The sequence below is a fragment of the Sprattus sprattus genome (genome assembly GCF_963457725.1).
Source record: "Sprattus sprattus genome assembly, chromosome: 16".
NCBI lineage: Eukaryota > Metazoa > Chordata > Actinopteri > Clupeiformes > Clupeidae > Sprattus > Sprattus sprattus.
Window position 1 is genome coordinate 30,332,616 of NC_137914.1, and position 17,528 is coordinate 30,350,143.

Consider the following 17,528-nt stretch of genomic DNA (forward strand, 5'->3'; position numbering starts at 1 on the left):
GCGCCTCTCTAGACGAGAGGCCATTTGGGCACAACGCTCTCGGCAAGCGGTACCTGCTTATCAGACATACATCATCCTGTGTCAAAAAGTCTGCGCGATCACAAAAAAAACCCTCTCTCTCCTTATTGCGCAGTTGGCAATATGCTCTAACAACGCCAATGCAGCCATATCTCCTACTGAAAACTAAGCCACTATTAGTCTTCTTATAGGCTATAAGTTTGAGCGAAATGTTTTACACTTGTGAAATTAAAACGGAATACCTCTAAGATGTGAATCTCATTCTTATTATTATTCTAATAGTTTATTTGATTTTATTGAGCGAAACATTAATTTGGCCTTTCACCATTAGCCCAAATGAAACTGCGTGTCGGCTGTCTGCGCTCGAAGAATCCTGAATTCCTGCAGTACTCCAGTATTGCCGCAAGGAAATGTACTTACACGAACTGAAACCAGACGTAGAGATACGTCCTTTTCTACATCTAAGACAGTTTTTATAAATCTGTACTTAGACGTGGATTTGATCGCACGCACAGTCTAAGATCAGTTCTGTGCGTAAGTACGTTTTATAAATGAGGCCCTTAGACTGTGCATGCGATTAAATCCACGTCTAAGTACAGATTTATAAAAAACATCTTAGACGTAGAAAAGGACGCATCTCTACGTCTGGTTTTAGTTTGTGTAAGTACATTTCCTTGTGGCAATACTGGAGTACTGCAGGAATTCGGAACTCTCCGAGCGCCGACAGCCGACACGCAGTTTCATCATCATCATCATCAGCACCACCGTTTGGGCTAATGGTGAAAGGCCAAATTAATGTTTCGCTCAATAAAATCAATTAAACTATTAGAATAATTCACACATGAATGAGATTCACGTCTTATAGGTATTCCGTTTTAATTTCACAAGTGTAAAACATTTCGCTCTATCTATAAAAAGTCTATTAGTGGCTTAGATTTCAGTTGGAGATATGGCTGCATTGGCGTTGTTAGAGGATATTGCCAACTGCACAATAAGGAGAGAAAAAGTTTTTTCGTGATCATGCACACTTTTTGACACAGGATGATGTATGGCTGATAAGCAGGTACCGCTTGCCGAGAGCATTGTGCCCAAATGGCCTCTCAACTCAGAGGCGCACCAGATGCAACCAGGCCATACACGTTCAGGTTTTGTCCGTTCTTGGATTCCTGGCTACAGGAACGTTCCGACGAGAAATTGGAGACCAATCGAGCAATCCCCGTCATCATTAAGAAGAATTTTTCCGATTTTCGCAATACTATCCCTCTATATGCCCGCAATTTATTAGATTTCCATACAGTGCCCAGGAACAGCAAAATGTGAAAGAGGATTTCCTGCGTAAAACAGGGTCCCCAATGTATTCTCATCCAGATTGCGCACACTCAGACAGCCTAGGAAGCCCACTTCAATACAGCACATGCCCGTGCACGGTCCGTAGTGGAGCGCACCAAAGCCATGGTTCTGCTGACGCAGATGCGGCTTCTGATGCTGCATGCTGCCCGCTGGTGCTTCGGAGACGTGTCTACTACATGTCATATACTTTGCTTTTGCCATTACGCCACCAGATAGGCTTTCTAACAATGTTTTGGCCCGCATCTGCCCTTCCATCAGCAGAACGTCGATGTCACTATAATGTTTCTGTTTACATGTTTCTTTCGTGCTTGCCATTGTGTCAGAGAGTTTGTGCATTGAGGATGCGCTCTGTTTGTGCATTGATAATATGCTAATTCGATTAAATAGGGGCGTTTTGAGGGTGGAGAGTCAGCTGCGCACGATTCCACGATCATTTGTGATTTATAACTGAAGGATTGGCGTACACGTGTTTTTTTGTGTGTACGTTCGTTTCTGTGGATCTCACTTACGCTCATTTCAGAAAATGTCTTAGACAAAATGTAGGATGGTTTTTTACGCAACTTTTTTATAAATGAGGCCCCTTGTCTGTTATGTTCATAATAAACAAGAGGAAGCTTGTGAGACGGTCTGCAGGCTATTCATGATAAAAAAAATATTCTGGGTCTTGCCTACTATGCTATGAAACCGGAAATGTGAGACTCCTGAAAGGATGTGGTAAGCAGACCAATGACAGTCTTGCGGGTTGCGTACACCCGGCGTAGCTTTGTTGAATAGTACATTTAGGGGGACGCACTTATTCACGCAAGAGTGCTTACGTTTCTGCATAAAATCCGAGTATAAAAGTCACTTTATTAATGCAACAAATAGTGAAAAATAATGAGTGGATCTGCCCTTTGATTTGGCAAAAATGGAGACGTGTGAGATTTCAGAATCCTTTCTCAATATATTCATCTATTGTTCACTTTATTTGGTCCTAATTTAACTTAGGAAAAACAGTCGTGACCCGCATTGCAGTTGATTAAATAATCCAGCAATAGATTTTCAAGTTCATTCATCATCCATTTATTAACCTTCTGTGGAGTGGGTTATCTGGAAGATGTAAATGTTAGCATGTACAATTGGGTCTCAACCCATCTAAGGATCATTTTGGGAGTAGACATGTGCACTGATTTGTCTCACGTTCAGATTTAAGAGAATTGGCATATGTTGTTGTTGATAAAACTGACCAAACAAAAACACAAATAGTGGGATTGTGTGTACACATGGTCCTATGACAAGTTGTATGCTAAGATTGATGCATTTGGCCCACACTGTATTGCATAGCAAAAAAACAAGTAACCTTTGACCTAAAGAAGACATTGTATAAACACGTTAATTTGTATAGGCCTGTCTACGCTGAAAAAAACAACCTGGGCCTTGTTCATGGTCCTTGCCTTGGTGGACTTGGAGTATGTTAGACATTTCATTAAAACCCCAAGGAACTATATCAACTTGTGCTAAAATGGGCATATGATGAACTCTATTTCTCATGCACACTATTGACGGTCAGGACCTGTGAGAGGACCTCCACCCTCTGGTGTGAGTGTGTTTGAGACAGACAGAAAGAGCAGAAGAGAAGGTGGAACACCCACTAGTAACCTAATGCCTGGTCTTTTTTGATCTGACCCACTCGAACCCGCAATATTTTCTTGTAAAGTTACAAAAACTCGCTCGACATTAAAAGGGTCATGAGTCTGAAATTGTTTAGCAATCTGTTTTTACTGTGTTGATACTGCAACCTGCAAGCACTGAGTAGGAAGTGCATTCATATTAATGGTATGACGAATTACACACAGAGATAATTTAAATAGTGCTAGAAGAGGTCAAAGAATAAAGGAAGTACAGTGAAAAACAGTATCATTTTCCAATCATACACAGGTTCATCAGGTCAGCTCTAAGTTTTAATTTCACATAACTTGTATAAAGAGTAGAATCCACAAACAAATAATTGGCACCAAGCTGTGAGGAACTCTGTTCTTGCCATGGGTGTGTAAGTTGCATTGTATGACAAAAGGCAAGAACAGAAAGAGGAATTATCAATAAATAATAACAAGGATGATTTTTAAAATCATAACACGCAGAACAGAACAATTCAAAAACAGTTCAGGTTTAAACCTTGTAGGAATTATTCATGGAATGTGCAGAGCCAAGAGCTCCATTTCTATTGTGATTACAGACAGACATATGCTATGTCAATATTCAGCACAGAGAGAAAATGCTTGAGCCTACCAGCAAATCATAAAAGTAAAAGTACTTAAAAAATGAGTGCTCATACATTTGAAAATGTTTATTAAAATGCTATTGTAACCAAGCCGATTTTCAATACTCTGGTGTCCAAACACTATAAATGAAACTCATTTAGTTGAATTTGTACAGGGAAACCAGTGAAATATACATCTCATGGTTTTACATTGTGGTCAGCAGTGGTAGTACAGGAAGAAAAGAGCAAAGAGGGTCCCACTCAGAGCAAGCCCTCACTGTTGATACTGGTGTGGAAGACAGAGAAGGTGAAGGGGTTGAACTTCGTACCAGTCCCACTGTAGAATTTATTTTGAAATTCCACCCTTAAAAAACAAAGAGAAATTGAAGGTGACACACACACCACAGTTTCTCCACATCAGATAGACCAATCATAACCACTTCACCATTATTATGAATAGTGTAGCTCAGACCTAAACAAAACAAAATGACGAGCTGTAGGACCGTTTCATCCGCAAACACACGGAGCTAGGCAAAGATGGTGATCAGTGTTCTAAATCAGTGTTCTATTTCTTTTGCACAGCAATTTTATTCAGTTTCAACAGTTTTTTACCACTCTAAACTCAAAGTATTCTAAACCTAACTAGTTATGCAGATGCACTCACACACTTTTGGTGTATTTGTTTAGGTCTGAACTAGTGACATTTATAAAAAAAAAAAAAAAAGACTATTATTGGGTTCTCTTTAAATTAATATTTAAGAACATAAGCAAAAAAACTAACCAGTGTAGCCTCAGAGCATGCAAGAACGCCGACAATCCCTCCATTACCAGCAGAATGGACACCGTGAGCACAGCGAACAAACCGAATACTGGCACCAGAAACACGACACCCACTCTGGTGTCCACTCTTAGCCCAACACGCATCACCATCGACCACAGCACCTCAGACAGCTCTAGAAGAGACAAGTACAGAGAGAAATGTGAGGAGTTATGGAAACAAAGTGTCTCACACAAACAATCAGCTTAGTGTGAAGACTGCAGCAATCTTTCAGTGTGCACAAACTCATAATACACATTTTACTTGACAAGCATGAAAAATGAAAATATCTCCACAAATGTCCAATAGTTCAACAACTAATCAGTGCAACATTTATAAATCACCTACTACTCAGCGAGACCAAAAATTGTGATGGGAATAGTTTAACTGTATTTCAGTTATTCGGAAATAACTTTATTGCTGTAAGAACAGGCCTATAGTGATACAACACATCATTACTCCAGGATGTGTGATACACAATGACAAGATAAAATATAGCTGCAAGCAGCGATGGCGGTTTCCTCCTCCAGACATTGCGAACCAGGGAAAAATTTATTTTTGTGACAATTTGTCACTGTATAGAAAGATCCATGCTGCAGACTTGCCAATGGGATATTACATTTCAAATGCATTACTTTGAAGATCCTCAAGGGCCATGGCTTCAAGCTAAGAGTGAGAAGGGGTGTGGTCATCCCTACATTTCCTTAAATGTTGTGTGTGTGTGTGCTTGCGCGTGTCAAAGGAGCCTGAGCCTGTGTGTGTGTGTGTGTGTGTGTGTGTGTGTGTGTGTGTGAGAGAGTGAGTGAGTGAGTGAGTGAGTGAGTGAGTGAGTGAGTGAGTGAGTGAGTGAGTGAGTGAGTGAGTGAGTGAGTGAGTGAGTGAGTGAGTGAGTGAGTGAGTGAGAGAGAATCTGGAGCACACACGCGCGGAGGAGCAGAGAGAGAGAGACCTTCTACTGAAAATCACCCTAGAAATTGCGAACAAACCGAATGCATGCATGTTTCAAATTTTCACCAAAAATCCACTTTTCATCTTACAGTCAACTTTTTTTCAGATTTGTGTACTTAACATTCTCAAGTGTCTTTACATGAACTTGTGATTGAATCAGAGTATCACTTTTTGACCTGTTGATGTGTAAAGCATTATTTTAGCGTTAACAATGTATCCAATTTGCTTTATATCAATTATTTTATTTATAAATTGAGAGGGACAGAGAGAAGAGGTTCCTTGGATTTGGTGCAGGTGTCAGTGAAGCACAGGTGCAAGCCAGTTTAAAGACCCTATTATGATGTCATAATGGCCCAATGTAAGTCAATGGGAGAAATTTATATTCGTTTTTCTTTAATATTTTAAAAAGTATAAAGTTAAGAAAAGTGAAAAATACATAGCATAAGTGTCCTTTACAAGACCTACGCGACAAAGTTTGAACGAAGTTTCTAAGTTAAGCGGTTCGAGCTGAATTAATCGCAGAAAAAGGTAACAAGAATAATAAGAAGAAGAAGCCTAGGAATAACAATACAGGGCATTTCATGCACTGTAATGAAGGTCTTCATTTCAAGGTTTTTTATCCTGACCCAAAATCCATGCTACTCGGAATGAACACTCGTTGTTGGGCAGTGAATGAATTAGTCAACATGTTTGTAGATCGGGCATACTGGGCTTTAAGATCGTTTATTTTTTGTGCACGCACTTCGGATTTGAGAGGGTAATCTATATCGAATTCTTTGTGCTTCATTTTGTAGTGGCATTTTACATTGCTGCTTTTGACGAGTGCCACCGTCTCCGAGCATATCAGTCACACAGGCTTAGAGCTGCACGCAGGCAGAATGAACATGAATAAGTCTGTCCACTCCTCTTTAAAAGCTCTGTTCTCACTACCTACCTTTCTCTTCTTAGAGCACGCCATCTTTCTCTTGAACTACAATGAAGCTTTCTCTCTCAACTGAAGGCACTCTTTTCTTCTGTCAATTTTGCAGCGCTTGCGTGCACCAGTCCCACAGCTCGCAGCTTTGACAGCCAGCACATGCTGCGTATAGGCTATCATCTGATTGGCTAATGGCATTATAAGGTTTAAACAAAAACATAGCCTACCATAAGGTTATAGTTAATTTAATGTATTTAACGGGTTTATAAAAGCCACCCAAGCATCAGTTGTTAAAATCGCTTGGTCAAAATTATATAAAATTTTTAAAAAAATCGCATTATTAATTTTATTGTTGCAATTGTGTCTCGGTCCGGAGAGGACGTCAGGTGGGTCCGGACCCGGACCGCGGTCCGCCTATTGCCGACCCACGCTCTAAAGGATATTTGTGAATTGTTTAATGACATTTGCTTACACTGTTTCTTCCTGAACACATGTGCAAACCTGCTTTTGTCTGAGATTAACCACAAGGGCGCCACATTCATTAACATCCAAAGGCGAATCTGGGCGCAGACATAGCCGTCAACAGTCTTTCACACCCAATACCAAATGTCTACTGTCTGATGTGTGGAGTATGCTAAGAGGCTTCCTGCCTCATGCAGGTGTTGTCCAGTATTATCCCCCCCCCAAAATATCGTTACAGAATATGGAGATTAGCGAAGGAAGGACAGCAGACCCATTCAGCCTCTTCACGATGACAATATGAAGCAGCATCATGCCAATATGTCCAAAGGGGGAACATCCCACAAAGTCAACAGAGGAAGGACAGCAGACCCATTCAGCCTCGTCACGATGACAAAAGGAAGCCACATCACGCCAAGACGACTAAAGGGGGAGGAACACAACCATTGGACAACTCCACGGGACACTCACACATCAACCCCTCTGGAACGGCAGGACCATTTAAACAAAGCATCGCGGACAGCCAACACCTTCAACCATCAAAGACGATCAACACCTCTTGACCTGAAGGAACCATCTCCAAGAGCCATCTCCTGATATGCTAAGGAGTGCATAGGCTGGACGACCCCATATGGAGCAAAGAATGGAGACACATCACAGACACTTACACAGACACTCATACAGACACTTACACAAACACACACACACACACAGAGTCACGTAAACACATACACAAGTTTTCATACCCCATCCCCAAGGAGTCAACCCTTGCTTTTAAACACAAACACACACACACACACGGAAAATAACAAGACACAAGACACACACACACGGACACTCGCACACATACACACACACACGGACACACACACAGACACACACACACGGACACTTGATTACAAACACACTAAAGTGTACTAACCGTCAACCCACACTATAATAAAGAAATTCTACATGGCATGTACCACTTAGTAACCAGAAAGGAAATGTTTTAAAATGTTGTAAATCTTCTGTTCTGCTGTTTAATCCTAAACATTTTCGTTTTGTTCGTTTTGTTAGTTTATTTTAGTTAGGATTCATGTGATTTGATTCCTTAAGTTTTTTTTGGTTCACTTTTAAAAAAAAGGTTACTTTAGTTTTAATAAAGCATAACAAAAAAAAATTCAAATGCAGTACAATATAATCAGGATTTACATTCACTTCATATTAACATGATATTTAGTGTGACCCTGAATCCATATAGAACCACATTTAAAGTGAAAAATTAAACACATGAGACGCGACAAGGTGACAGACGAACAAACGGAGAGACAGATAACCAGGCAGGTTGGCAGAACAGACAAGACAGGACTGGACAGTTAAGCACATGGGATGCATTAGTTATTGAAAAGATTGGTCTCTGATTTGTATTGGGAGGTTACGGAAGAATGTTGAGAATGTTATTTGTAACATGGTATGCTTGAGTGTTGGTGCGCTTTAGATTAGATTAGATTCAACTTTATTGTCATTGTACAGAGTACAAGTACTGAGACAACGAAATGCAGTTTAGCATCTAACCAGTATAAAATAGCAATAAAAGTGCAGAGTATGTGCAAATGTAGGGTGGACATAAGTGAATAAATATGATATGTACAATAAGAGTTAAATATGACACAGATTTGTAGTATAAACAGAATTGAATAGTAGCAATTGAGGTAAGAGTGAGGTATGATAAGTATATAAAGTGCAGGTAAACTGGTGCTAACAAGTGAAATCAAGTGAATGAGGTAGAAAAGTACAATCAATACAGGTAATGAAGTAAAGTGGATACAGTATTAAAAAGACAATATGGTGCAAATGTTCAGTGGCTGGAGGAGGGTATGTGGCAGTCAAGCCAGGTTTAGGGGGGGGGAGGAGAGTGAGGTATAGTTGAAATGTTCAGTACTGGAGGAGGGTGTGTGGCAGTCAAGCCAGAGAGGGGGGGGGGGGGGGGGGGGGGGGGGGGGGGGGTGAAGTGAAGTACCTCCATCCCGTTGATATGGATGGGGGTGTATGTGCCAACTTTCTTCCTAAAGTCCACAATGAGTTCCTTGGTCTTCGTGGTGTTGAGAGCCAAGTTGTTGTCGGCGCACCACACCGCCAGGTGCTGGACCTCTTCTCTATAGGCCGACTCATCGTTGTCACTGATGAGGCCAATCACCGTTGTATCGTCTGCAAACTTGACAATGGTGTTTGAACCATGTACAGGAGTGCAGTCGTAGGTGAAGAGGGAGTAGAGAAGAGGACTAAGCACGCAGCCCTGTGGCACGCCTGTGTTGAGGATGAGGGTTGAGGAGGTGTGGTTCTCTAACCAAACAGACTGGGGCCAGTATCCAATTGCAGAAGTGTTGATACCCAGGTGATTGAGTTTAGTGATCAGTTTGGAGGGAATGACAGTGTTGAAGGCTGAACTGAAGTCAATAAACAGCATTCTCACAAAGCTGTTATTACTGTCAAGGTGAGAAAGGGCGGAGTGTAATGCTGTGGAGATGGCATCCTCCGTACTCCTGTTCTTGCGGTAGGCGAATTGAAAAGGGTCCAGTGTGGGTGGTAAGCAGGTTTTGAGGTGAGCCAGGACCATCCTCTCGAAGCACTTCATGATTGTGGGGGTGAGTGCAACGGGGCGAAAGTCGTTAAGGCTCACTGCAGCGGAGTGTTTCGGCATGTTGTTGAATGTTGCGACTGTACGACAGTGTCTTCTTTAATGTTAAACGTTTCAATTTCTTTATTCACCCAAAAGCCCCGCTCCACTGTTGCCTGTGATAGCAGAAGCTTATTAACTAGCATTACCCTGTCCCTGACAGGGCATTGTCCTAGATAACTGTCTAGCTAGCTAGCGCAGCTAGTGAATAGCTAACGTTAGCTAGTTGTATCCTTTATATCGTGTCAGCATCTCAGCCAGTTCAGAGCCATATACATCAATGCCTGATATTTTGGATGCGACGTTTGGGTGTACTAAGATTCGTTGTCACAACGAACAATAAACAAATGTGGACTTGATGAACAAAATGTAAGACCTGTTGACGAAATTTAAGACCTGTTGACAAAATGTAATACCTTTTCGAGGCCTTAAATTATGAATACTAAATTTAAGACTTTTTCAAGTTTTTAAGACCTTGCGGGTACCCTGATTAGTACAGTAAACCGGTCTTGCCTGTATCATGTATTTTACCACCGGATGTCTGTGTATATACTATGTCCCACGACCAAATGCTGGCTGTGTACAACCCCTGTTGCCCCCAGCCGACCTCCCCGGCCGACCCCCCTTATGTGCCGTGGTTCTGCTTAAGGTTTCTTCCTGCCTAACAGGGAGTTTTTTCTTGCCCCTGTTGCCATTGTGCATGCACTAAGGGAGTCTAGGTCTAGGCTCTGGGCTCTGTTAAGCGCCTAGAGGCAATTGTATTGTTATGGCGCTATACAAATAAAATTGAATTTAATTGAATTAATGTTTAAGACAAAACGTCTTAAAAAGGGGGAATGAAGGGACCAGTTATTTGAGATTCATAGGTAATAATGATATGCCATAGTCAATAATTCCATCTTATTTGTACCTATTATAAATGTTACTTTTATTAGCATGTAAGCATTCCTGGGTGAGACTCTTTGATTTGACCTGGGGACGGAGGTGAGAAAACCACTTCCCCCTCCGGGTCAGGACAGAGAGTCTGCAGCCATGGCCTATTTGAATAGATGGTTACACCCCTAAACATTATGTATAAGACCCCGTCCTTTAAGAGACAGGCAGATAATCTTGAGGCGAAGCTCTGGGTGAGTGGAGCTCAAGCTCTGTCTCACAATGATGGCCATCATTGTACAAGATTAAAACTTGAAACATGACTGACAAACCCACGCCTGAGTCTTCCAATATATGGTTTGAAATGAAATACCATCAGTCCCAACCATGTTGGAGAAAATGTGGTGCTGTAAATGTAGATCATGCTCATGTCTTCTGGCTCTGCCCAGGCATTGTTCAGTTTTGGGAATACGTGCACTTGATTTTGGCCAACATCCTGGGTTACGAAGTACCTAATTCAAGTATAGTACTGTATTTTGGTAATATGGCTGGAAATATTGTGGCAAGATCAGACAGATACTTGTTTAAAATCTTGATAGCGACCTGTAAAAAAGCCATTACAAAAAGATGGTATAAACCAGGCCCCCCAACTCGAGATGAATGGCTGAAAATTGTGAGTGAGATGTACGTGATGGAACATCTAACACATAGATTACGATTACAGGCAGAACAATGTTTGAAAAATGGCTGAAATGGACTCTACTTAAATATTAATGACAGGTCAATGTTTGAAAATTATGTATAAAAGGTAAAGGTAACTTTCATGTGAAACTCGCCAGGCTATTCCATGTGAGAAATTGCGAAGGAACTGAACTTTTCCTACAATGGTGTGAACTGCTCTCTTCAGAGAACAGCAGAAACGGGCTCTAACCAGAGAAGAAAGAGAAGTGGGAGGCCCCGGTGCACAACTCAGCAAGAAGACAAGTATATTAGAGTGTCTAGTTTAAGAAATAGACGCCTCACAGGTCCTCAACTGGCAGCTTTTTAAATGGTACCCGCAAAATACCAGTGTCACCTTCTACAGTGAAGAGTCGACTCTGGGATGCTGGCCTTATAGGCAGAGTGGCAAAGAAAAAGCTATATCTGAGACTGGCCAATAAAAAGAAAAGATTGATATGGGCAAAAGAACAGACATTGGACAGAGGAAGATTGGAAAAAAGTGTTCTGGACGAATTTAAAGTTGGACGTGTTTGGATCATACAGAAGAACATTTGTTAGACGCAGAACAGGTGAAAAGATGCTGGAAGAGTGCCTGACGCTATCTGTCAAGCATGGTGGAGGTAATGTGATGGTCTGGGGCTGCTTTGGTGCTGGTAAAGTGGGAGATTTGTACAAGGTAAAAAGGATTTTAAATAGGGAAGGCTATCACTCCATTTTGCAACGCCATGCCATACCTTGTGGACAGCGCTTGATTGGAGCCAATTTCCTCCTACAACAGGACAATGACCCAAAGCGCACCTCAAATTATGCAAGAACTATATAGGGAAGAAGCAGGCAGGTCGTATGCTGTCTGTAATGGAGTGGCCAGCGCAGTCACCAGATCTCAACCCCATTGAGCTGTTGTGGGAGCAGCTTGGCCGTATGGTACGCAAGAAGTGCCCATCAAGCCAATCCAACTTCTGGGAGGTGCTTCAGGAAGCGTGGGGTGAAATTTCTACAGATTACCTCAACAAATTAACAGCTAGAATGCCAAAGGTCTCCAATGTTGTATTTGCTGCAAATGGAGCCTTTTTTGACAAAAGCAAAGTTTAAAGAACAAAATTAATATTTCAAATACAAATCATTATCTTGTCTTGTCATGTCTTGACTATATTTTCTATTCATTTTGCAACTCATTTGATAAATACAAGTGTGAGTTTTCATGGAAAACATGAAATTGTCTGGGTGACCCCAAACTTTTGAACGGTAGTTTATTTGCCCTTCTAATGCTCTTTGACAGGTTGTTCCTGTCACCAGGTCTTTATTTGCCCAGCTGTAATGCAAATTTGAGACTGCCCTATAGCACTTGCCATACTCTGAGAAAAAAGTAGTACTGAATGTTTTGCTGATATCACTCTGGTGTCTTACCTAGTTAATGGTTCCTTAGGTAGAGACAAAGTGCAACATGGACAGACAGCTATTGCCCCTCGGCATAGAGCCACATGGACAGACAGACAGACATCTATAGCCCCTCAGCATAGAGCCACATGGACAGACCGACAGCAATGGCGCTCAGCATAGAGCCACATGGACAGACAGACATCTATAACCCCTCAGCATAGAGCCACATTGGAACGTTCTAGTAAAGACATTTAAGTGTCTCTTCAGTGTTTGTCTGATGAAAGCAGACAAACTTCATGCTCAAACAACTCACCATTACCAAGGTTAAAGAGAATACCCAAGCTAGAATTTGGATAGACAGTGGTAGGATGGAACAGAGGTAGGATGGAAGTCAAGGTATATGATTGAGCCCAAAGTTTTTTCACATAAGGAATTGGCATTTTAATAGAAGCGTCAAAAGCATGTGATCAACACTTAGAGACATTTATTAAAAGTTATAAAGATTTTGGTCCATATACTAACTTATGCTGGTTTGAATGACATTCATCTGTAGAGGGAACCAAGTTCACTCAAACGTGTGAAGTAGTCATTCATCATTTTAGTAAGGCCTTAGATGATGCAGTTTGATTAAAGTGTACTCACATCACCAGAAGTCTTGGAGGTTAAGGGGGTTGAATAATGAACAATGTGTTAGGTTTCTTACGTGCATGTGCCAAGCTGAGAGCCCATAGCCTTAGGTAGGATGCAGTGTTGGAGATACAGCCGAGGCAGTACTCTATGGTATGAATAGCTTGGTGCAAGAACTCATCAGCAAAGTCAATCTGTAAAAAAAAAAAAAAAAAAAAAAGCAGAGTAAAATACTCATTCACACAAATGAGAACAGGCTATACCGGTCTGCAGACGGGTGATCCACGTCTTAATCATGAAGCTAATGTCCCCCAGGGTAAACTTATCAGCTAAATTGCACGTGCACGTCCTGCTTCAAAACGCAGGAGAGGTCGACCACCAAAACCATGATTTTTTTTATGGTACAATAGTCTAAACTCAAAGAAAAAGACTATTTTTTTCCTCCGCTAAGGCAGGAGATGACCATGTACGCATTATGAAGAATTCAAGACCATAATCATGGCAAAATCCAACACCGCGAGAGCAATACAAGAAAATGTCTATGGGCTGTCTAACAAGTGATATCTTTTAGCTATTTGAATATGTGACTTTGGTGCAGCGGGTAGCGCTCTTGGTTGGCATGCAAAAGATTGATGGTTCGATTCCCCTCACCTCCGTACTATTAATAGTTTTACATCTCCTTGTGAATCGCTTTGAATAAAAGTGTCTGCTTAATGACTCAATGTAAATGTATTAATAAGAAGTTCAATAAATTGAAGCAATGAAAATAAATTGTGTGTATTTCTCTCTTCTTATCATGCATCCACCTTAATTTTCTACAAAAATGATATGCTGTGCTACATAGTATTTTATTCACTATTGCACAAAAACTAGACACGTTTGCAAAACTAGACGTTTGCAATGATGTTAGTTGCATTTGTTGATGACGTATGGTTAATAACATCGTCAACAGCGCCCCGCCCCCCCAACGGCAGCCCCCGCCCCCCCTGGAAGGTCAAGTTAACTTTGTTCAATTTTATTTTCTATAAAGCGCCAGATCACAACGGAAGTCATTAAAAGATTCCTTTCCTATAGAACAGGGGCCGTATTCACAAAGAATCTCAGGGCTAAAAGTAGCTCATAAGTGGCGAATTTAGGAGAAACTCCTAAAAATAATGGGCGTGTCAGTCTTAAATTTAGGACTCCTATTTTTTTTTACTAAGAGCAATTCACAAAGTAGTTTATCCCTAAAAGTAGCACCTAAGTCTAAGACAGCTTAAAACTCCTCATGAGGACTCCTAAGTCACTAAGACTTATTCACAAAAAAATCGTAAGATGGCTGCAGCCGACTTGGAATTGATAAAAGACATTGCTTAAACCGTGAAGGTATTAATATGGTCTTAGAATTAGCGCGGGATGCAATGACGACTTTAAACAACGATGTGTCCCCAAGTGAAATGTTTGGAAACATAAAGATAGACACTGGGAATCATCAGTCAGCCGTTTAATTCATCAAACTATCAACGCACTGTAGACCCCACATCATCCAACAGTTTATCCAGTTGCCTTTGGACAATCGCCTATTACACAAGATCAAAGTAAATTCCATGGCGATCGCAGGAATGTCCAGTGACGGGACACACATTACAATAATTGCCCCATCAAGAGATGAGGACGTTTTCGTCCACCATGGCCTGGATGTACCGATGACTCGTGCATTTCAACGGAGAGCGGTCTGCAGCAGGTTTTTGAGAACTTACCAGCTGGATGCCGCTGGGGTGACAGTGGCTATTGGTCCTGGGACCAGTAGGCTTTCGCTTAGGCTACGTTTCACGTTCGTTTCGCTTTGATCAATTAAGATTGAGGGCTTGAAGGGCCGTATGTGCTGATATTTGAAGTGGTCAAGGGCTGGAAATATAATAGCCTAACAGTTTGCTGGGTGCTTTAATTATTACTGCCTTGATTACATGCAATTGCCATATTTTATATTGATCGCTTTCTATTTCTCTAAACGTGCAAAGGGTCATTCCCGTTGGATGCACAAACTTGTCATCATGCGTGTGCATTCTGCTAACTACACTGTCCCTAACTATTTAATATGACTTAATTTGATGCCTAGGTTATTCTCTTATTTTCAGTTGATATAGTGGGATTGTTAGAGGGACGTCACAAATTAGTTTTTAATGAGAGAGCCTGTCAACAACCAATCACCGTCCTCACCCCTTCTAAACTCGTGCATGAGAATCGACGTCATCCATAGCAACGGAGCTTTTATCTTAAGCTTAGGAGTGTGTATTATCCTTAGTATGAGTAGGTCTCAGAGGCGTTGTGAATCACTTTTAAGAAATTACTCCTACGTAAAATGTTTTAGCGCGAGTTAGGAGCACTCTTAGTGGTAAGATAAAAAGCTTTGTGAATACGGCCCCAGGTCTATAACTTGTTCTTTTATTAAACAAAATAAATAGCCTTGTGTTATTTATCTTATTTGCACGACGGCATGTCATTTTTGTCACTAGATGATCGCGCGTTTACAATTGTCCTCTGCTCTCTGTATCGCGCAAGGCGGAGTTCTGCCCCGATGCGTACACGTTACTTTCTGTTTGAAGATCGCTCGAGTGCTCACTGACTTTTCTCTTGTTGTACAGAATTTTCATTTTGTAAAATAAACATCTAAAATGCATATTTTGCATGCAATATATTTGGAAATACTGTCCGATTTGAATGGGGTATTTATTCATGTATATTTTGTCATCACTCGATCTTGAGTAACGTTCAAGTAACGTTAATGTTCCAAACATGAAACATTCTAATGTGCGCACCCAGTCTCAGAGAGTTACTAGCCAGACTAGCCATAGCTACTGAAAGAATGCCATGGATCCAGCAAAGCGTAAAGCTAAACGGAAATATGAAGATGAACATCGGACGTTTTTGCCTGAATGGGAGGAATTATTTGCGGCGCGAAATGGAAAACCCCTCTGCTTAATATGCAGACATCACTGTCGCATTTTAAAGCCTTGAACTTGGAGTGCAGTATCTCCACACACAATGCTAACATAGCCCAGGAGTTCCTAAAGGCAAAGAGCTGGGCAAGCACAAGGTACATACTTTGATACGTCAGTCCGAGAAACAGACTTGGCTTTTTGGGAAATGTACGAAGTACTCTGAAACGGTCACGTTGGCATCGTATCAGGTGTCATGGAATATTGCTCGATCAAAAAAGTCATATAGTGAGTTTGAAAATTGAACAGAGGATATCTGACATTAACTATAATGAGCACCTATCTCCGCAGATGTCCTCTATATGTTTATTTTTGTGCCATATTTTAAATCTACATATGTTAATTTATCTTCCTAAAACCAAATAGAGGACACTATTTAATAATTATAAGCTCTTCTCCAGGCACAGTCTGTTTCTCTGCTTTGTTTTGATCACAGTCATTGCAGAGAAGGAGGCCTCACATAAATATGAGGAGGCAAAGGGTAGGAGCTTAAGCTTTCTCTCCCAGGTCAGGGTGCTCCTGCTTCACACATATCCAAAACAAAATGTTTTTATTTGTGCCATATTTTAAATCTCAGTAGAGGACACTATTTAAAAGGTTATTTTCCAAAAAATATGTTACTATGGTAATTTATCGGAAGTTGCTTCGCAGAACCAAAAAGAGGGGCGTTTTCTTATTTAAGCTTGGAATCTAGCTCGCTAAACCGCTTAACGAGCTACGCCGAACAGGGCCCAGCTCAAAGTGGATATGTTTGTCCTCACCGGCGCCTTCTTTACCGTGCATTTAACATTCTCCTTACAAAGTGCTAATTATTATAGTTTTTCGAACTGTGTCTTTAAAGAAGAAGATTCAATGTTTCTGGGGACGTTCTCTTTATGACGCTAGGACAAAAACTTGCGGAGCTTCAAAGGCATATTGACAACAATAACAAACTCGTTTTATTTGCTTACACATTAAGATCGGTATCAAGCTATTTACTGTCTGAAAAAAACCACGTATGCTTGGCTGCTGGTCCAGTTTTCTCTGCTTTTAAGGTAACCTCAAATCCTCCATTAGTCTATCATACCTTCTTTGTGCTCAACTGGCTGATGAAAAAGTGTTCGGCATCCATGCCAACGCAGAACGACGCAAGGTGGTTTCAAACGAAATCACACAAGTGTACAATTAGGAGGGGGGGATTAGGTTTTTCTTTACGAACGGAAATAAATTGAAAATAAATAAGACATGACAAGAGACCGATCCATTGACAGGGTTCATAAAAGGAAAATTTTATTTTTACATATTTTCTGCTGTATATTGGGGTTGGTATTTTCTCAATATTGGGGGGGACACGACCCCCCCAAAGAATACGTGGTTACACCCTTGGGGGGGGGGGGGGGGGATCTATTCAGTTAGGAATCGCAATTCTTGCTGCCTCCTTTTTCTGTAGCCTACTTTTTGTAGCCTGATTTCTTTCTGGCTGAAAGCGCAGCTTCACACTTAGTAGCTAGGTAGGAATACAGTTTAAATTGCACGTCTGGAAGAACTTTGTTAGTTAAATAAGT

General features: G+C 41.1%; 1 protein-coding gene across 4 annotated transcripts in view; it reads right to left on the bottom strand.

Moving 5' to 3' along the window:
- Window positions 1–3,107: 3,107 nt before the first annotated feature.
- LOC308377391 (V-type proton ATPase 116 kDa subunit a 2-like) overlaps window positions 3,108–17,528 on the bottom strand; it is a 95,984-nt gene continuing 81,563 nt past the window's right edge. For all 4 annotated transcript variants that reach the window (XM_080854019.1, XM_080854017.1, XM_080854016.1 and 1 more), the window contains 3 exons: window positions 13,083–13,200; window positions 4,389–4,560; window positions 3,108–3,971 (listed from right to left, as the gene is read on the bottom strand). In XM_080854019.1, the coding sequence (XP_080710145.1) occupies window positions 3,869–3,971; window positions 4,389–4,560; window positions 13,083–13,200 (393 nt within the window). In that variant the 3' untranslated portion in view covers window positions 3,108–3,868. The remainder of the gene's footprint in view (window positions 3,972–4,388; window positions 4,561–13,082; window positions 13,201–17,528) is intronic.